The following is a 22,887-nucleotide window of genomic DNA, read 5'->3' as shown; positions in this document are numbered from 1 at the left end:
TCCTAAAGGAAATTCGAATCAAGGCTTAAAGGAATTGACGATATTCCTAAAGTAAATTAGAAGCAAAGCTTAATGAATGACTAGGAGTGTTGATATGAGGTAGAGAGAGAGAGAGACACACACCGCCGTTTTTGAAACATCTGCTTGCGTCGTTCTCCTAAAAAAATTGTTACTGTATTGAAAATATTAATTGTTTTTACCTCATATAACACCCGAGATGGCACAAAAATAAACCAGATTAAAATACTTTTTATTCAGAGCATTCTACAAAATCAGCTGTTACTGTATGAATCTCGTAAATAATGATAATAATAGCCAATTAAGCAGGCCTTGAAGCCCCGCTAGTGAGTAAAGAAATCAAATAAGAGACCCTTCACGTGTATTATTGTATTCCCATTTTGAACTTCCTAATACTGCCGAAGCTAGATTTCAATTTGTTTATTAACTCATTTATTAAAATCTTTACGACGCAAACACTTTCTATATATATTTAAAAAAGAAAGAGAGATAAAACATTTTTAAGAAATTCTAGTTGAGGGTACCCGTTAAGGAACCAAAAACTGTACAAAGGACAATGTTAGATACCCTTTCCTTATTTGTTATTAAACCCATAATGACCTCATTAGCTGCTAATTTATTACCCTCCTTTGTTGAAGGTAATAATTGGCTCATTTAACTGATTAAGTGCTTATGTCTTTAAATCCAAAGCCGAAAGTTAATGTAATCGAGCCAACCAACTCTGGGTGATGGATGCTAACACACACACACACATACACAATGGTTCATCTTTATAGTACGATTTATATTATAGGTTTTATTTAGCATTTCGGTGTTTTATTGGGTTTATATTACAGGTTTTATTTACCATTACGGTGTTTTATAGGGTTTATATTATAGGTGTTATTTAGCATTTCGGTGTTTTATAGGGTTTATATTATAGGTTTTATTTAATATTAGTGTGTTTTTATAGGGTTTATATTATAGGTTTTATTTAATATTAGAGTGTTTTATAGGGTTTATATTATAGGTTTTATTTACCATTACAGTGTTTTATAGGGTTTATATTATAGGTTTTATTTAATATTAGAGTGTTTTATAGGGTTTATATTATAGATTTTATTTACCATTACGGTGTTTTATAGGGTTTATATTATAGGTTTTATTTACCATTACAGTGTTTTATAGGGTTTATATTATAGGTTTTATTTACCATTACGGTGTTTTATAGGGTTTATATTATAGGTTTTATTTACCATCATAGTGTTTTATAGGGTTTATATTATAGGTTTTATTTACCATTACAGTGTTTTATAGGGTTTATATTATAGATTTTATTTACCATCATAGTGTTTTATAGAGTCTATATTATACGTTTTACTTAACATTAGTGTTTTTAGTGGTTATATTATAGGCTTTATTTAACATTACATTAATTTATATGGTCTTTATAGATCAATTTGACAAAAGGAAATTGGATTACTTACAAACTGTGTGTCTCATAGATTCACTGATTCAACATCTGTGCCTGTAAATGTTTTAACCTTCCAAAGTCGCGCGAATTTCGCTGGCAGACAAGTTAACGAGACGATAAATTGTAAATACCTGTAATTTTCTTCGTCAACGTAGATGCCGTTTTTTTCCCGGGAAGCTATCAAGTCTCGTCTTAAACGTTCGATTTCTTCTGTGTATTCCTACAACAATTAAGATAACAACAATTAAAAACAATATGTACGGCTTTGTTCCTTAAGCTCTATAATCAATACGTTCGTATACATCAAAGGGGCCAGTACTACGGTATTTAATAAACAGAATTTCAATACACTAAAGACTTATTTTTCAATTTTCGCGCGAAGCTGACGGGTGAGGGTAGGACTGTATAAGTTGGGGGTGGAGTCCATGTTTTATGTGGTTCAATACCTGATGTATAGCGCCCTGAAATGTCATCAGCTGAATAAAATAAACAATGCTACATTGTAACCGCACATTTTTTTAGAAATTTATTTCGTGATCTGCTAAAACAAACACCCCTTTGCGTAGGTTTTAGATAATTGTAAACCTTGAAGTAAAGCAAATTACGGTTCTGTACCTAATACGTGTAACTACTGTCATTGTATATTGTCTTCAGAAGTAATATATTTTACCCGAGTTAAGTTTATTAAATCAGGAAGCACAATGCTGGTTTGACTACCCCAACCCACCGGCATTTAGGCAAATTTGATCGTCCTTCGTCATAGTGTACTCGTGGCTTCATAGCGTACTCATGGTCCCAAAAGTGGAGCAAGTTTTGGAAGCAACGGGTGGCGAACATTAAATCCCCCCCGATTCTAAAACCGGGCACGCTATCCCTGCTCAAAAATACGAGAACACCTGACTATATTGCAATAGAATGAGAGTAAAAAGTACACACCTTGAGTAACAATATATATATATATTACACAAATGACCAAGCATATATAATAATATAAATGAATAGGATGATCACGCAATACTGTGATAACACCCAGTGTACACTTCGTTTAGTCATAAACCTACACTTTTCATCACCGGAAATAGCAATTTGAGGTTACCCAGCCATGTTTTCTTCATCTTTTGATGTCTTGGAGCGTGACGGGAACACGAGTTCATACTTGTGAACAAAACCCAAACCCAGCTGAGAAATGTGTTTTACAACGACAGAGGGGCAATTTACACACGAAACCAACTCAAAGCCATAGTTTCAAGCCTAAAAGGAAATAAAAACCTCCTGGGAGGCATTTTATCTATCATCGACCTCGTTACGCCGATAATATGATACCGCCCAAATCGCAGCTTTCCAGTTAGCCATGGTCTGGATTTTGTTACTTAATATTTTCCGTGTTATGGACCGCTATATTATAAAATTTAAAACTTTACTAACGAAGTGTTAGCACACTGTCGACGTCCCCCCCCCTCCCCCGAAAAATGTTTTTCATATATAATATAGTAAACAATGAAAATATTTACTGACCGCTGATGAACGAGACCACTGGAGCAATAAAATAACGACGGCCACCACAGCCAACAGTCCGACGGTCACGTAGAGTAGCGGTTTTCCCGCTGACATTACATTTCTCCCTCTTGCACGGGCGCTAGTCGATCTAGCAGGGCAGGACGATACTCGACGCACAGAGGGGCTGTCTGTATTGTAACTTTAAAATTAACCATACAGTTATTCGATACGCAACGGTTCAAAGGGGGGAATATATCCTTAGACGTTTAGTCGGTGTATACGGAAGCTGGTAGATCCCCATACAACAACGCTGAGTTTTCTCGGCCACAAGCCGTGTTTTCGACAGGCCATGGGACGGGTTACTTGCTGCCTTAAGGGAAGGGCAGCATCAAAGCGTCATACTGGGACGCTCCACGTATATATATACACGTGAACTGTCCGCCTATTGGAGGTGTTCGTGCTACAAACAACCACCAGGCAGCAGATACAGGTAAAGTTATTGCTGATATGGTCAAAACTTAACGTTTCGTTATGGCATTTGGTAAAATCATTAACGCAACATGTGTTCTCCATAGCATGAGCCGTCCGTCGTAGAATCTGAACATGAGCAAATAGTGTCTACGCTCATTTCGGCCAATCAAACTTAACAGGCCAATTTTCACCTCCCCCCCCCCTATCCACTTCTGCCACCATCCTTCCAGGCCATACATCGCGCTACACTCGCATATTTTGAGTCTCTTCAATATTTTTTCTTCTGTCAAGCGAAATATAGCTGTTGTCTGTTCTTATGAAAAAAAAAAAATTAGTCAAACCATATGGTCGTAACACGAAGCGGTGATGGCCCGATAATTGGACCGTCAGTTATAAATTATTCTTCTATCTTCTGAAGCAAGAACTAAAAAAAAAAAACCTTATTTAAAAACGTGTCTACCAATCAAGTGATAATCGTGAACAGACAAGTCAGCTTGCAAGTTTATTTCATACGTGTAAAAATTTTAAAAAATCTTAGCGACAAGAATAAAACACACGAAGATAGCGCAAACTTATTCACACCAAACTTATTACTCTTTTTCCAAACGAAGACACTTTTTTTAGGCTATATGGCTTTCGGATTAGAACTGACACTTGGATTTTCTTAACAGATCCCGGTTATGGGATTTGTTAAACAATGTTGCATTTTGCGCACGACCACTGGAGAGCTAACCGCGCCAGACGTTCTAACGTGTTAAGTAACATACCAAAGGGCCCCAGCTATGCAACAAGACCCACTGTCAACTCTTGGGACGAACAGTGGGATTGACCATTACATTAAAAGACTAAAGGAGGACGAAAATGTTCGGTGACGTGTTTGGAACCCACAGATTGCGAGTTGAGTGCCCTAACCACTAGGTCATGTACATAACGTGTGTTGAATTGAATGTTCAATTTGGAATCGTGCCAACATATGGTTACAGATTAGCCGGCTAAATTTTTTGGAAGACATCTATGTTATTCAAATTCGGTTGACGACCACAGAAAAGTAAAATTTGTGGGACACACTCTTGGGTAAACACTGCCTATAGACACGGTATCTTTCAATGTTGAAAACCTAGCATGTTCATCGTGTTACAATTATTTTTGGTGGGGTTTAAATCATTCTACAAACACTAAATAATATCTATAAATTTTTCTTTGTTAGCTCCTTCATAATATGTTTGAAGATTTATCGCATAAAAAATCGTTTTATCTGAGACTAGCAAGCTCAATGTAAACATCATAAAATCAAGTTACATCTGTGAATACTTAAGCGTAATCAGTTATGATCAGTCTTCCCAAGATTGGCTTGTATGCCCTGGTGGTTAAGGCGCGTGACTCGCAAGCTACGAGCCATAGGTTCGAATCCTTATCACCGAACATGCTCGCCCTTTCAGCCGTGGGGACGTTATAGTGTGACGTTCAATCCCACTATTCGTTGGTAAAAGATCAGCCCAAGGGTTGGCGGTGGGTGGTGTCGAATAGCTGAGTTCCCTCTAGTCTATTAGTGCTAAATTAGGGACGGCTAACGCAGATAGCCCTCGAGTAGCTTTGCACGAAATTCCAAAAACAAACCTTTTCAAATTGAGACCTCTAAACCTTACGCAAATAAAGCCAAAAGTGGAGAAAGGCTTAGCAACCAATGATGTAAGCTGATTTAAAGTCTTCCCCCCTCTTAACCCTATAACTTCTGTTTGTTTGTTTTGAATTTCGCGCAAAGCTACACGAGGGCTAACTGCGCTAGCCGTCCCTAATTTAGCAGTGTAAGACTAGAAGGAAGGCAGCTAGTCATCACCACCCACCACCAACTCTTGGGCTACTATTTTACCAACGAATAGTGGGATTGACCGTTACCTTATAACGCCCCCACGGCTGAAAGGGCGAGAATGTTTGGTGGAACGGGGATTCGAACCCGCGACCCTCAGATTGCGAGTCGAGTGCCCTAACCACCTGGTCATGCCGAGCCCTATAACTTCTGATGGGGTCCATTTTTTTTCTTTATTAAGTAATTATTTGCGATTCAAAACTTTCTTGGTTGCAAAGTCGGGTTTACAGCCAATAGAAATCTTCAAGCCCTTACAAACTGCAAAACTCTCCTCACTACCATTACTTTGGATTCGTGTCTCACCCTCAATCTATCTTATGGCACAATCAATTGCGTATGCTCCGATTATTAGTTTCAAAATTCTTCTCGCTGGATGCAATAAATCAGTATTCGCACAAAGTGGACAAGCCTCAGATACCGACAGTGGTTTTTACACGAAAACACCATTAATTCATTATATCTACGTTGATGTCTATCACATGGCCAACTGGAGTAGATAAGCCGCCATAAACGACAGCACATTTTAAATTCCATTGAACATAACCGCCATTTTATTTTTCAACCGAGCTCTTTAATGAAACCGCGTCTCCTCATACTCCGTGATTTAGTTATCCTAATGAATGACTTTATAATTTAACAGAAGCTTTTAGACACCGTTACAGTCTGCATTTAATTTTGATAAAACAAATATCCAAACTGACGATATCATATTGCCAGAATCATAAGTTTTGACATCAATGCGTGAACTTTGACCATTTAAATCCGCAGAATCTAATAAATGACACAAAACGTGAGAACAAAAAAAGGGGGGAGAGAAATGTAGAAATACAACTGGAATTTTCAATATGAACATAACTAATATTTTCGCACGTGGGCTAAACACGACCAGGTCAGAGACCCTTGGGACCAGCCAGCTGCACCTATCACCATATGGGCTTTTCCCATCTAGTTGAACAGTACAACGGGACTGACTGTCGCTTGTATAACGCGCCGACAGCGCGGCGTTAAGCGACATTACGCCTAGAAACGCGGTCTCTTCGATACGCAGCCTCACGTGCTAACCACGAGGTCAGGTCAGGTCCGGCCCAACGTGAACATATTTTCCCTAAAAATCTCAGTTGCCTGGTGCTTTCTCACTGCTAAAAACATTTCATAGAAGTTAATATTGGCTTTATCCAGATCATGCTGACATCCAGCTAATGTGATGGACACCGAGAAACGACAGTCCGTGTAGTACTACTTTAAAACCCCTCGAGGCAAAACAAATAAAATCAGTATACTTATTATTTAATTTCCGCAGTGAACATTGAAGAATGAAAGACACTTTAATTGGTCAATCAACGTTTCCCTTCATAGCTTCTTAAGGTTTAGTTTAGTTTTAATTTTGGGTAAAGTTATTCGAGAGCTATTTAGCAGTGACAGACTAGAGGGAAAGCGGCTAGTCATCAACACCACCCACCCCCAACTCTTGGGCTACTCTCTGACCAAAGAATGGTGGGATTGACCGTCACATAATAACGCCCACGCGGCTAAAAAGGCGAGAATGTTCGGTGGGCGGGATTCGAACCCGCGACCCGCAGATTGCGAGTTGAGCGTCCCCTAACCACAGCTTCTTAAGTAGTGTTCCCCTAAAACTAACCGTTACGGTTTCATTACTAAGATTAAAATCATTACGCTGTTAACAGTAGGTTCAGGGATTTAAGATTCGTTCATCTAGATCTGAAATCGAGCCTCTCGAAAATAATTTGAAACCTAGAAAATATATATACAAAACTCAATATTACCCCTTAAGTTTGTTTAAAATAATAATAATAATAAAAAAATCTTGATTTTAAAGATCTACACGAGTCTTAAGTTTTCTAAGAAATCTTAACATTCTGAAATTTAAAATTTTAAATGACATTTGTGCGGAGTTCACTTAAAGACAGTTCAAAGATCACGAGCGGGATGAGCTGAGACAACAGTAGTGGGGTACGACTTCTCGGGAATAAACTATACCCCCCCCCCCCCCGAGAGCCCACATCGTATCGGATTGTAAAACAATTAGCACCTGTCGCTTGAATCCTGAGAGAATGAGATGGTCAATCTTCCCAATAGGGTAGTAAATTCAAGAAGGTAGATTGGGAAGATTGACCATCTCATTCATAAGTTTAGGCTAGATTACTGTAGGGTAGTAAATTCAAGAAGGTAGATTGGGAAGATTGACCATCTCATTCATAAGTTTAGGCTAGATTACTGCCGAAATGGTATTCACTTTTTGACCGTTTGCCAAAAACGAATTCGCGTAGAACATGGATTTTCCAACCCATTCGAATAGTTAAGACAATTTTGGGGGACCATATTCAATAGATGTAGGGAGGGGTTACTGTTTTAAGATATTTCAGTAATCTAGTAGGCACTTTATTGTCTGTTTGTTTTGAATTTCGTGCAAAGCTACACGAGGACGATCTGCGCTAGCCGTCCCTAATTTAGCAGTGTAAGACTAGAGGGAAGGCAGCTAGTCATCACCACCCACCGTCAACTCTTGGGCTACTATTTTACCAACGAATAGTGGGATTGACCATCACATTATAACACCTCCACGGCTGAAAGGGCGAGCATGTTTGGTGTGACGGGGATTCGAACCCGCGACCCACAGATTGTGAGTCGAGCGCCCTAACCACCTAGCCATGCCGGGCCAGCAGTGTAAGACTAGAGGGAAGGCAGCTAGTCATCACCACCCACCGCCAACTCTTGGGCTACTTTTTTTACCAACGAATAGTGGGATTGACCGTCACCTTATAACGCCCCCACGGCTGAAAGGGCGAGCATGTTTGGTGGGACGGGTAGGGCCTTTATATCTGATGTAAAAGTTTTGTTTATTCAAAGGCATTTTAGGGTTACTAATTTGATGAATAATTTAAACAAATTCTGTATTTGTATTAAGTCATTTATTTGGACTATCACAACTGTTTATTTTAGTTTTTTTAATGCACAAACTTTCGGCTCAATTCAATTACCTAAGCCTTCTACAGGTGCGAGACGTTTAATAAACAACAGGATCTAACGTAACAATTTGAATCACATGTTGCCTCCCATCTGTAGAAGGCTTAGGTAATTGAGCCGAAAGCTTGTGGATTAAAAAAAAAAACGTGGTGATAGTCCAAATAAATGACTTATTACAAATATGAGTACTCACGTTAAAAACCTGAAAAGTTACTTAAAATATGTATGTTTTCCGTGTGTGTCTTTTTCTGCAGCTTACCTCGACATCTTGTTGCTGATTCATGGACGACAACACTCTTATGATACATTGTGTAAGACACTATTAAAATATATGGATGTTGCTGACAAAGACATAACAACAACGTCGGACTGAGACAAATCTTTAACATTTGCGCGCGTGTGTGTGTGTGAGACAAAAAAAAAGGAGTGTCCCTATACATTGAACCACGCCCATGTTCTTGAAAATTTTCCACCCACATCAGTTTAACTTGTGACATATATACTTTTAATTTCTATGTTCTTACTTACTTAGTATTATTATTATTATAGCAGACCGTCTATCAACTATAACCTATCATATTTATATACTAGTCAATATATTATATCAACTATAACCTATCATATTTATATACTAGTCAATATATTATATCAACTATAACCTATCATATTTATATACTAGTCAATATATTATATCAACTATAACCTATCATAATTGGGGGAAAATAAATCCCTGTGGTTTATATATATATGCAACAAAAAATCTATGGAATCAATAATTGGACTTTAAATGACTGGTTGGAATAAAGTCCAACTCCAACCTGAGATAGAGAAGGGGGATACAACATAATTTTGCACAATTTCGTAGACGATTAGAATTAAATAAGTTGAGAAAGCATTACTTAAGGAGGAAAATTGGTTAGCCAAATCATCAACCCACTTCTGGATGATAAGACTATCACTCACAGTGACAGTAAACAAGTGCTCAAAAAAGGATCCCTGCACTTTGATCTAATTTATCATGATTTAATCCTTAAATTTACTTTGAATGTATTTCGGAGGTTTTAATGGATCCATTTCTTTTTAATCATTTATCAATAAAGACTTAAAAAATGTTTATAGATTGAGAAAACTCGGGCATTCTGTAGTGCAGGTTATGAAAATGTAATTTTTCTGTATCTTAGGTGAGACCAAGAAGTTTAAACTTTACTATGATTTATACCCCAGTAAAAACTTAACTTGACAGTATAAAAGACATTTATCCAATGATAAAAATGTAATAGTTAAATACTACAACTAGTTTATAAACGAATTATCACAGGAGTCGCTGGATTATAAATGACGAGCTAAAAGAAAATACACCATGTAAAGTATTTATTGTTTTGTTTTTAAATGCAAAATAAATATTTCACTCTTCTTTACAGAAGTACACAATCTGTAACAATGACAAAAAATAAAACTTTATGTCTGCACTGGATTATTTTCTTTAAAAAAGAAAAAAAAATGGTTCTCTCTCTTTCTGTTCTTTTTTTTTTTTTTTTGGAGGACAGGGTGTTAATAACAGTGTCGAGAAAGAATTTCACACCCACTTCAAGCATTGGCTGGGCATCGACCACATGATACGAACAAGGTTATAAAGAATCGGTTGTAATAAAGAATGGATTTGGGATAGAACCACTCTCTCCGGCAAAAAAAAAAGCTGTACAAGGTGTACTTTCTTTAATAATAAATCCATTCATTATTAGTTTATACAAACATGTAAATCTCATCATGACCAATAATTTAACACTTAACTTGTATTGCATATTTAAAGAGTGTAAGAAAATTTGAAAAGATACTGTAGTTTTTGGGTAACCTAGGAGATATATACATTGTTTTTGTACACTTTGGCTCATATCTTGTTTTTGTAGATTGTTTGACACACAACTCTGTTGGAACTCAGGCTATCAATACCTGCACTAAGCATGAGAGTTTGTAAAAATATTGATTACAACACAGAATATTAACCATATGTTACAATGGTTTATCCTCAGAGTCTAAAGTATATAGCCATTGACAAGTTCTCAAAAGAAAAAAAAAAATGTTAGTTAGAATTTATGTAGTTATTTTTCTATTAATTGTTCCTTCTGGTCGAGTAAAGTCATCTTGTAAAGTCATTATTTAATATCTCTAGTGCACATTTGTGTATAAGGCATTTTAGTGCTAGAAATAAACAAATAAAAAATTTAAAGAAGCTCTTCTCATCGAACAACTACAACCACACATGAATGGGAACAACCAACAAAGAATGACAGTTCTCATTAAACAACTACAACCACACATGAATGGGAACAAACAACAAAGAATGACAGTTCTCATCAAACAACTACAACCACACACATGAATGGGAACAAACAACTACAACCACACACAAATGGGAACAAACAACAAAGAATGACAATTCTCATCAAACAACTACAACCACACATGAATGGAAACAAACAACTACAACCACACATGAATGGAAACAAACAACTACAACCACACACAAATGGGAACAAACAACTACAACCACACACAAATGGGAACAAACTACAAAGAACGATACCTGTAATTATAATTATCTTGTTTTTTCATCTGCAACTTGGGTAGAACTTTTGTTTACTCCAGGCAACAGTTAATTATTCCAACAATACGATTTATTCAACAATAAGCTTTACTACTTTATATGTGTTTACTACAGGCAACAGTTAATTATTCCAACAATACGATTTATTCAACAATAAGCTTTACTACTTTATGTGTTTACTATAGGCAACAGTTAATTACTCCAACAATACGATTTATTCAACAATAAGCTTTACTACTTTATATGTGTTTACTACAGGCAACAGTTAATTACTCCAACAATACGATTTATTCAACAATAAGCTTTACTACTTTATATGTGTTTACTACAGGCAACAGTTAATTATTCCAACAATACGATTTATTCAACAATAAGCTTTACTACTTTATGTGTGTTTATTACAGGCAACAGTTAATTACTCCAACAATACGATTTATTCAACAATACGCTTTACTACTTTATATGTCAAATGCAAGCTGTAGAAATTATTAGAATTTGTTATTCAAACCTATTGAAGCTTCGTACTGTCAGTTACAGTTTGTATTTTAGTAGAATGCCCCTGAAGAAGCTGTAAAGTGAAATGCCGAGTTTGCCATTAAAGAAAAACAACAAATTTTGGTGATTTAATGTCGTTTATTTCTATTATTAAAGTCATCTTGTAGCTAAAAATTAGAGTTTTCAATCAAAGAATGATAAAGACCATCCTTTAACACAATGCAGATGATGAGACAGGCAACACTAGCAACTGACTTTAGTATTGGGACCGACCCACACCATATGTTTAAACTCACATCTAGGATTTGTCATGTTAAAAGAATTTTGAATCACATTTCAATTTAGATCTACACTAATAAATTATTCATATTTTGCTGGCTTTACGAAACATGAAAAAAACAGATTTAGGATCTTCAGATTTACAAAGAGGGCTGTTATGTATCACCACTGATGTTAACAGGTAGAGCCAAGCACTCCACACGTTTTAATATCTTGGTCAAGATAACTTTCTCTCCTTCAGATAAAGCATCAGAATCAACCTTCTGTATCGAGCTTACAGGAAAGAATCCAAAGGAGAATAAATTGTATAAATAAGTTGTTCAGTGAAATTATAAGATGTATTCTGAAAGTTTGGTATGGTTTTGAATGTTACACAAAGCTACATGAGGGCTATCTGCACTAGCCATCCTCAATTCAGCAGTAATAGGATGTTAGTCATCACCACCCAGTTCTAACTCGTGGGCTACTTTTGTACCAGTGAATAGTGAGACTTACCAGAACTTATAATGCCCCTACGGCAGAAATGGCAAGAGTATGTTCAGTAATGGGGATTCGAACCTGTGACCCTCAGATTGCGACTCAAGTGCCTTAATCATCAGGCCCATTCTCAAAGAAAGGAATACTTTTTTTTTCTCATTCACTGTATACGAGTAACCTACTGTTGCAAATAATTGTCTTAATAGCTCAATATCTTTTAGCTACTGACAGGTCTCGCACAAAATGATAAAGCTAAGTCCTGTGTTACTCAACAATTAAAGAGTGAAGTCCAGAAGTTAGAGTGGGATATCAGTTTACACCCCACTTATAATCCTGTAACTTTCCTACTTTGTGTCCCTCAAGACGTGATGGTCTGTGTGGACAACATAATTCTTCGAGAAACAGTACACAGTTGAATCTTAAAACTGTATGAAGCACAGAGAATAAAGATACGCATCGTACTTATAAAGAGATTATAATGAAAAATCATACACGTTTCTACACAATTTCAACATCATTGATGCTAGTTGTAATCTAATAGCTACCTTCTTGTCAAGTTACAGTTGAAAACACATGTTGGGAAAATCTGGAAATGCTAGGCTTGGTTACAAGGAAGGAAAAGCATTTTAGTAATGTACACATGACATTCTATAATATTTAAAATGTTTCAGTGAACTAATCGAAAACTTCAATAACCTTCATTAACCTGTCAATGAACTAATTGAGAACTTCAATAATCTTCATTAACCTGTGAATGAATCAATAGATAACTTCAATAACCTATCCATGAACTAATCGAGAACTTCAATAATCTTCATTAACCTGTGAATGAATCAATTGATAACTTCAATAACCTATCCATGAACTAATCGAAAACTTCAATAACCTTCATTAACCTGTGAATGAATTAATTGAGAACTTCAATAATCTTCATTAACCTGTGAATGAATTAATTGAGAACTTCAATAGTCTTCATTAACCTATCCATGAACTAATCGAAAACTTCAATAATCTTCAATAGCCTGTCAATGAACTAATCTAAAATTTCAATAACCTTCATTAACCTGTGAATGAACTAATTGAGAACTTCAATAACCTACTTTAACCTATCAATGAACTAATCTAAAACTTCAATAATCTTCATTAACCTGTGAATGAACTAATCGAAAAGTTCAATAACCTTCATTAACCTATCCATAAAATCAATCGAAAACTTCAATAATCTATCCATGAACTAAACGAAAACTTCAATAATCTTCATTAGTCTATACACTGAAAACATAAAAGCAACGTGATTAATAACTTTTTGGCTGTTATCGATTCTACGTTTTGATACACAAAAATGTTTATTGTAGCGCAAAGCCACATTTGGCTACCTGCTCAGTCCACTGTGGGGAGTAGAACCCTGAATTTTTGTGTTTTAAGTTTATAAACTTACAACTGACTCACTAGGGGACATGGAAAAATGAGCTGGATGGTCAAATTCTATTACTAAGTCATGTTTCATAATGTGTAAAAATTCTAGTAAATTTGTATTTAATACAGTCTTCAGAATGTTACTGCCAAAATTTATAGTTAAACCATTTTTACAGTTGAAAAGTAAATATGGTGCAAGACTTGAATCTTTATATATTTAGAAAATTCACCGAAATTATAAAGTGTGTTCAGAAAAGTACAGAAGGTTCTTTCTTATACACTGGCATGTTTTTGGATACTTGTGCAAAGCTAGTCAAGGGCTGTATGCACTAACTGTTCCTAACTTTGAACTGATAGACTAAAGGAAAGGCAGTAAGTCATCATCACCCACCGCAACTCTTGTTGAAGCAAACAGTAAGGTATGAATGTCATATTAACAATGCAACCAGAGCCAAAAAAGTGTAGAACACACTAAAACACTCATTATTTTCTAACCTATGCACCATCTGGTGGTAGACATGGTAAAACTTTTAAAAAAACAGAACTCTTAATACTGTCACATAAAACTTAAACAACTGAATACCGATTTAACTGTTCAAGAACCAAGATGCAGAAACTAAAACATGTGTATCAGCAAAACTATTGGGGATGTAGATATATAAGCACCCTTTTTTTTTCTTGTATAATAAGACCTGAATCACATAACTGCCTGGAGGAATTCTAACTTGTAGTCTTACCTTAATCAAAGCTTTCTTTGTCAACTTCTGGTTTATTTCAGGTCGATTTGTGATGTTTTTGGCACGACAGGCATAATCCAGAGTGCTTAGTGTTTCTTCTACATTGCAAAGTGCAGGAGAAATAGTGGCAATAATAGAGGTTTTGGTCCGACCTCCCAGAGAATCTTGAAGCAAACGTGTCAATTTGCTTTCTCTACGTTCAGAAAAAAAACAAAAAAAAACGTAGTCACTTATTCACTGCAAACAAAACAGTCGATACAATAACAAAATTACATTATATTAAATTTATCCCACGAAAACACACGTATATTTCAAATTTAATCCAAAGCTTGAACTCTATCATCACAAACAAAATATTCATTCATGGATACAATGTTCTAAGTATGTGACTGATACAAATTCAGAACACCAAACTATGACCATAGTTCCTGGTCAGTGATTTTCCAGTTAAATATAACAAAATGTCATAATAATAAATCATATCCATTCATAATAACTACAAAATGATAAGGAAGTAATAACAATATAAAATAATAAAAACAAATTTAATTTTTTTGACTAACTTGGTAAAATTGACATTCCATTTTAAATTCATTATTATCTATTAATATATTGTTTATATCCACTAGAGGGAGCACATGCTTTGTATCAAGTAGAATTTCGTTAAGAGCCGAATATGGAATGGTAACACGAGCCTATGGGAACTTAATCTGTGTTTCAACAGTTCGTATTCATAAAACATTTTCCACCCAAAATAAATATTGAAACTGTCTATAGGGACTGATAATTTAAATTATGAACTATTTATCTAACAGATTTTAAGGTTGTCACCAACCATTCTGTTAACTGCAATGACAATAAATTTTAGAAATTCGTAACTATAAAACATAACTGAATAAGACATTGCTCCTGGTATGTATTTATCATTCAAACAAGTACAAAACTCCACATTTTTACAAGACATTGTACTACTTAATTACACAGTGGTAGAAAAAAAAAAAACTTTAAATGAGGTTTCCAGCCATAGGACAAATCAAAAATGTCTTGAATTTTATTTATTTTTCACATTATCAAAATTCAACATAAAGCTCTCTCATCACCCCTTAACAGAACCTATGCCACTCATTTGTTCTTCAGCCATACCAGACCAATACCTTAGTTAAGTGAAGATTATACCTCCATATAAACGTACAAATATGCATACATTACGCATATTTAATATCCAAAGGCTACTATAACCACCGTAAAAATTATGTAAAACCATTTCATAAAATCCCACAACTATTAGTAAATATCAAATTTTCCTGCCTTAATACCAAATGGACTAACTTTTCCTTGATCTGGATTTTTTTCTTGCCCCTAAATTTTCTCTGACCATCGAAACCCCCCGGTCAAATAATACTGTTTACTACTTCTCTGCTTTGATCTTCAAATTTTAAATGCTTTGATAATTATTAGTCTTCGTTGCTTCTTTTAAAAACTTATAACATTCAAGAAATTATTTTTTTATTTTATATTGTATGACTAGTTTCAATCAACCTCACTACAAATGCTATTTTGGGGGGAACCAGTATCTCGACTGTGATGGATCACAACTCATCATTACCCTTACAAATCAACAACTTACCGATACATATATAACTTAACCTATCTGTATATGGCATTTGTAATGTCCTTTACTCACCACAAGTAACCCAAATTGAAGAATACGTAAAAACAATGCTTTATAAAATTGAAAAACAAGCCACTTAATTCAGTAAACCATGGCGTACGTGTACTTTATTCTAATCACACAGGCCTGTGATTGTTTTATCGTCTTGAAATTTTTACATGTTCTACAGTAATTCCTTTATGCTGAATTTAAAAATATCCATTTTTTCTCCATCATGTACAGATTTTTCACAAAACGTCACATGTAATTTTACATAAGTGAATCATTTTCATTGAAATCGGGTCACATTTTGTTATGTTTAAAATGTTGACAACCACTGGCTATAGATTTCTCTAGACCAATCACAACGTGAGAGTTTTATCTATCATTCCAGAACCCATGAGAAACACACCACTAGTATATAAACGGTTAACAGGCCACATGAAGTGTCACTTCTGGATAGTATTTGTTTGTGTGTGCACTTTGACATTATTTTTTTCTTTTCAATATTATTTATACATTGCTATTGCAACAAGAGGTTGTGTAAATGATCCAAACATATTATGTTATATTTGTGGTAAATTTGTTGTGAAGAAACAATGACAAAACATTACAGAATTAATCAAAAAAGCGTATTACAGGTATTTTGGAATAAAACTTGGGGATCAAGACAAATCAAATGCTCTGCATCAAGTTTGCACCATTTGTGTCGTAGAGTTGAGACAATGGACTAAAGGTAAGAAAAAATCTTTGCCTTTTGGAATTCCAATGGTCTGGCGTGAGCCTAGAAACCACGGAGATGACTGATATTTTTGCTCATGTAATGTGCAAGGCTACAACACTCGAAATAAAAACGAAATTTCTTATCAAACCTTCAATCTGCTATAAGACCTGTTGCTCATGAACCTGATGTACCTGCACCTACTCCATCTGAGACTCTTGTCTAATGTCAATGGAAATGATGATAGGGATTGTTTTCAACCTGAAATGTTTGGTGAACCACAACGTTTCACACAAGGTGAACTTAATGATTTCGTAAGAGATTTGGGCCTTTCAAAGGATTCTTCAGAGATTTTGAGATCCAGATGTCAGGCTAAGAGCTTATTTTCTCCAGGGGCATTGTTTTACTGGTACAGAAATCAAGAGAAAGTTTATACCATACATTTCACAAGAAGGTTCAGTGGTTAATTGCAACAATATTGCTGAATTAATACCAATGCTAGGAGCTGCAGTCTATGAACCAAGTGAGTGGCGATTGATTCCTCTAAAAGATGTCTAAAAGGTGTTCTCCTTCACAATGGTAACATATATGCAACTGTTCCTATTGCTCATTCGGTTCACTTGAAGGAAACGTATGAAGATCTCAAACTTCCTCTTAATAAGGTCAAATACAAAGAACATGGTTGGCTACTTTGTGGAGACATACAAGTTCTTTGTATGTTGTTGGGTCAACAATCCAGTTGTAGAAAGTTTCCATGTTTCATGTGTGAATTGGACAGCAGAGCATGAAATCAGCACTGGACAGAGAAACAATGGCCACGCAGAATCAGCCTAATACCAGGATTGAAACACATTGAAAGTGAAAGTTGGGTGACACAAAGAAAGTCTTATTACCTCCACTTCACATAAAACTGGACTTGATGAAACAACAAGGACCTAAATTACAAAAATATTATCACTAACATGCTCAATAAATTCAATGAGTAAGTTTGTAATATGAGCTTGAAAGTTCATTTCTTACATTCACATATTGATCATTTCCCTAAAAATCTCGGTGCTTTCAGCAAAGAACAAGAGGAGGGGTTTCATCAAAAGATCAAGGAAATGGAGATGAGGTATCATGATGGCTGATTACTGCCGTCATTAAAACGAGATGCTTCAGATGCATCACATAAAAGAAAGACCACAACGCATAGTTTTGAAGATGTAGATTTGACACACAAAAAAAATCTGGATGAATCAGGATATATATTCGTTTGACATCAATGTTCTTCCCTTTTCTTTGGTTTATTTGTATTTTGGTTAAAAAACATAATAATAAAATAAATGTTCATTGTGGTAAATGAAATAATAATTTAATCTAAGAAAGAGTTGTTTTTTTTCTTCCTGATTTGTAAAAAATCCTTATGTGATAGAAAAAAATTAATATTATTTTCGAAATCGGCATAACTGAATTATGGAAAATCCGTTACTAAAACCAAAAAACCTGCATATTTCAGCATACAAAAAAAAAAAGTGAATCATCTGAGAACGAGTTTAAAAAACTTGTGATCCCTTACCTGTAAGGAATGTGCGGAGTTTTCTCTACCAATGCTGTAATTACTCGTCCAAGTGTAAGAAGACTCTGATTAATATTTCCTAGGGGAGATAAAGGATTAGAGCTTCTTAAAAGTTTGTTTGTTGTTAAGCACAAAGCTACACAATGTACTATCCGTAACTAAATTTTTAGCATTATGAGCCCTCGGAGATACTTCTGAGCCACTAAGGGTACTTGTTAATAAAGCTTAATTAACTTCATCAAGTTTGTATTATTGTTTTAGTTTGTTTACTTGTAAAAATTAATTTTTGAACAGCAAAGTACTAAATGATAGCCATTATTATTAATATAGAAAAAAAATATTTAAATTTTAGCTACACATACCAGCTTCTCTAGCCCTTTTATCAACAGCCCCTGACCGACCAATATTCTCACTTCCCGCCAAGTCCACCTGATAAAAATGCATACTAATTATTTATTTGTACAGTCTGAAACAAATACAAAAGAAAAGGAAAAAAAATGAGCATCAACTATCCATAATGATCATGGATACATCTATTTTTAAAAACAGTCCAATAAAAAAAATAAATACTGTAAAGCCCGAAATATATTATTTAATGTTTGAACAACATTTGTTTCCAACAAAAGTGCATTTTCTATCCATTATTATTGTATGAGACAATTTTTTGTACATTTTTACCTAAAGAAATAAGAACACTATCAACGATAAATAGCATTAAATTGCTAGCCCTTTCACAAAAACCAAAAGATATTTTGTTCTTCATAGACTACATTTTGTTTTGTCTAATACACAGAAATTAGAACAAATGGCTTGCTAGCTTTAAAGCAAGGAAAATGAATTAGGCCCTTAAAAATAAAAAAAATCACAAAAATTACAATTATTCCGACTTACCAGATTTAATTTCCCAGTCTTTAACAGTTCTTCCCCATCAATCATATTCTCTTTGATATGAACGGTAATGGAAAATACAGTATGACTACGACTGGATGTAGCATTCATTAGAGTAGAGGCTGTTTGCCTTTTAGCGGCTCCTTTCTCGAGGATAAAATACACTTCTTCCCGAGAGTGAACTGTGATCTCCTCAAGGCCTTGAATGACGACAGATCCCTGAAAACAAGTTCATATCTTCTCCTTATCATCCAGTTTAGAAGACATTATAACAATGTTCTACTATAATTATTTAGTTAACCCTACACCAGCAAAAGAAAATCATTACGACATCTATAAATCAGTTATAAGATACCATGGGAATAACCAATGCTCTCTCTGTCTCACTTTACTCGAAATGTGCCACTTAGTAAGCTGATTGATTAAAGCTTGAATAGTGCTATTTAACAATTAACGTAACAAGGCCAGCTTTATGAAACAAGGTGCTTTGTGCAATGGAACATTTAAACCTTCAACCCTCTCAAAAAATTTTTCTAAATGCACCTATTTATTTTGTTTGTTTTTAGACACTGAAAAGAACTGGAACTTATGTCAGATCAGGTGACACCTTGAGGATATATCCTCCCTTATTTTGCCAATGGAATGACCATCAGTGATGCAAGTATTGCACGTACTCTGAGAGGATCAACATTATGGAATCTTGAGGACAATGTTAGGTTCTATTAGCTTGGAACAGATCTAGGGTAGAGAGTCAAATGTTTCCAGCGAAGTTACTGTATTTTCCTCCAGCTTATTCGTCACTTTGATTTTCTCTACTAAATAAACTTTACTTTCCATTTTGTTAAGACAGGGAACTCCGACTTACTCTGTAATACAATTTTCTGATTGAGCCTCTTATTACATGTGGATGTAACTTGAAAGGTAAATAAATCAGTAAAATCTAAGAATGTCACAGCTGGTCAGTTTTGAAATCCATCAAAAGCTTAGTCTATAGCAAACTTTCAAAATAGTAACACCACATGATAAACATTATGTTGTAGCTAATGAAGATTGTGTTTGCAACTGTCTTCAAAACAATTGTGTCTGGTTTTATCATTTCAGTGATCAGTTTGATTTATTACTCCCACAAATCTTATTGTACCACCCCTCCAGTCTAATAATTTTGAATTATCTGTCAGTCACCAGTTTTACCTAAAAGTCCCAATGGTAATAGATATTTCAGCTTGTAAATCCCCATTAAACTAGTTGTTAACAGCAAAATGATCAGGAATTCAGTTACAACATTAAAACAAGATGATATCTACGTAAATAAACCTAGTCCTTTCGTAGCCATAAAAGGTAGAATATGTCTTCTTACACTACAATTAAGCCGCATACCAGCAAAGTAAAGTCACAAAATACTAAACCTTTCTTGTTGCATCTTCAAAAAGTCGTAATTTTGAGGTGTCATCGTGGGGACTCAACAAGTCAAACAGCTCTTCATTGTATAGTTCAAGAAACGACACTCTAACCGTAAACTCCAAATCCTGATGCTTTAGCTCTTCAAACAACTGATGGAGTGTACGAGGAATGATACCAGCCTGAGGATCCTGGAAGGCAAATTAAAACTCTTTTTATAATTTAGATCCAGATAGGTCATTAGTAAACGAACTTTTTATGGGTAAATTAAGGCCAAAATGATCAAGCTATATGAAAAATAAATATTACTGAAATATTTATTTTTTGAAACAATTAACCATATAAATATTCAATAACAGTTACTATTTTTATTTCCCCCCAGTAGAACTTGAAACACTGCTTTCAAACTTATTTCATGTGATTTGCAACATATAAAATTTACAGTTCAAGATAATTTTTTTTTTTTTTAAATCATTACATGTTCTTCTCCATACAGAAGCAAAACTGCACATTTGAAAACCAAACTACTTTTCACAGACAAGTAATACAACATTTGAAAACAGTAGATTAAGGGAACACATTCAGAAGTGTGCATTAAATAGGAAGCAACTAATTGCATCATAATAATACACTGTGAGAAAAAAAAAACTAGCAAGATTAAATCTTGGACTCTATGCTTAGCTAATTCCACAACTCAATCATCAGCAGACACTGATTAAGAAAGATTACTAACTTCACTATTTTAGAATTTTTATCATTATAAGGATTTGTTGTTGTAGCGGTATAAATAACACGTACCCTGTCCCAGCTGAAATTGCCGGCAGATCTTTCTCCTTCCATCGTATATGTTTTACCTGTTCCTGTTTGGCCATACCTGCAAAAATGGACCTTATTTTCTTTAACTGACTAGCATTAAACACACATATAGAAGACCATTCTCACTCTGTGAAAACAATAGAAAAACAAATACATTAAAAAATAAATAAAACACTTTATTCACATAAGGACTTTTCACAGACCTAAGGGCAACACAGATTTCAAACAATGCACAATGTCTTTAAAACAATTGATCTAATGTTTCAAGGATTTTGTTCAAGTTCGTCATGACTGTCTTACAAATCAGGCGTTTGACAATTCAACGAAACTAATAAGTAAAGATTATGGTTTTATAGATTTGAAAACACGAGGTGCGTGAAAAGGTTGTTCACTACCTTAAAAACACCTCAGATTCACCACTTTTCTAGTTTAGCAAGCAACAGAAACACAACTAAAACTACGTTCCTGTTCTACTTCTTCGATCACAGGTCTTTTCTTGTCACACTATAAGCACTACCATCACAGTAATAATCATATTTTCAGCGAGTACAGTAATAATAAACCAAATGCTGGACTTCGTTCTATATTCAACAGTCACATTGAGAAAAATTGTTTTTTAATCATCTTCAAACATACTTTTTTTTTTGCTCTTCAAAAACGACATGGCATCAAATAAATAAGCACTTCAAACTTGGTCGGATTTCAGTAATTAATGGTTAAATATTGAAAAAAAAAGTATTAACTGTATCTCTTTATCCTTTTCTGATTTTAGTTTGACAACAATTTGAACTCTTTCTCGTTTAAGCCTAAAAATCACTAATGGGGGGGGGGGGGTCATGTGGATATTAATGATGCGTATTGTTCATCCATCGTGCTAAATATAATGCTTTAATCTCTTCTGAGAGGAGTAACAACTTATCTGTACCAAATCACTTTTAAGAATCTAAAACAAACTTGTAATGTAATGATAAGTGTTTCACATTTGTCAAAAATCACTAAAAAAACTTTAAACAGCAAACTCAATATAATAGTAAGACAATAGTTTATAGTACATTAATCAACTATTTTGCAAATGGTAAATGCTTTTGTAGTTTAATCTAAGAAAGATAAAAACATCTTTTTAAGAAAAATAAACCATTTGATTTTGCATCTATATTACCTTTGTAAGAGAAGATAGCTTTAGAAAAATTACACATTTATTACACTATATGTAAGATTTAATGCACGACAAGGTCTCAAATCTGAAACAATAAAAAACTGTAATACTCACGCAAAAACGGTACAGTTGTATCCCATTAAAACCTCCTCAATAAGAGGGCCAACAACCATTTTATATACATCAATCTAGAGAAAGAAGAAAAAACTACCAATGAAATTATTAGATCTGATAAACCATCTACATACTTACACATTTGTACATATCTAAGACTAACACGTCATGCGTATAACAAAATCATGTATATAGTTTAAAATAAAAACCCTACATAAAAGAACTATTTTAAACCAGAAAGACTTTGATTTCAGATTGTTATGAACACTTCAAATCTTAAATGTT

General features: G+C 34.6%; 1 protein-coding gene across 1 annotated transcript in view; it reads right to left on the bottom strand.

Moving 5' to 3' along the window:
• LOC106473949 (kinesin-like protein KIF11) overlaps positions 1–22,887 on the bottom strand; it is a gene marked incomplete at its 3' end in the record, with an annotated part of 30,354 nt that overhangs the window by 2,256 nt on the left and 5,211 nt on the right. Inside the window, exons 3-10 of the mRNA XM_013934638.2 lie at positions 22,603–22,676; positions 21,315–21,390; positions 20,525–20,707; positions 19,122–19,337; positions 18,593–18,659; positions 18,231–18,309; positions 14,301–14,493; positions 1,542–1,691 (exon numbers count right to left, since the gene is read on the bottom strand). Coding sequence (XP_013790092.1) covers positions 1,542–1,691; positions 14,301–14,493; positions 18,231–18,309; positions 18,593–18,659; positions 19,122–19,337; positions 20,525–20,707; positions 21,315–21,390; positions 22,603–22,676 — 1,038 coding nt within the window. The remainder of the gene's footprint in view (positions 1–1,541; positions 1,692–14,300; positions 14,494–18,230; positions 18,310–18,592; positions 18,660–19,121; positions 19,338–20,524; positions 20,708–21,314; positions 21,391–22,602; positions 22,677–22,887) is intronic.

The sequence above is a fragment of the Limulus polyphemus genome, unplaced genomic scaffold (assembly GCF_000517525.1).
Source record: "Limulus polyphemus unplaced genomic scaffold, Limulus_polyphemus-2.1.2 Scaffold6665, whole genome shotgun sequence".
Classification (NCBI taxonomy): domain Eukaryota; kingdom Metazoa; phylum Arthropoda; class Merostomata; order Xiphosura; family Limulidae; genus Limulus; species Limulus polyphemus.
This window is presented reverse-complemented; position numbering and strand designations above follow the sequence as displayed.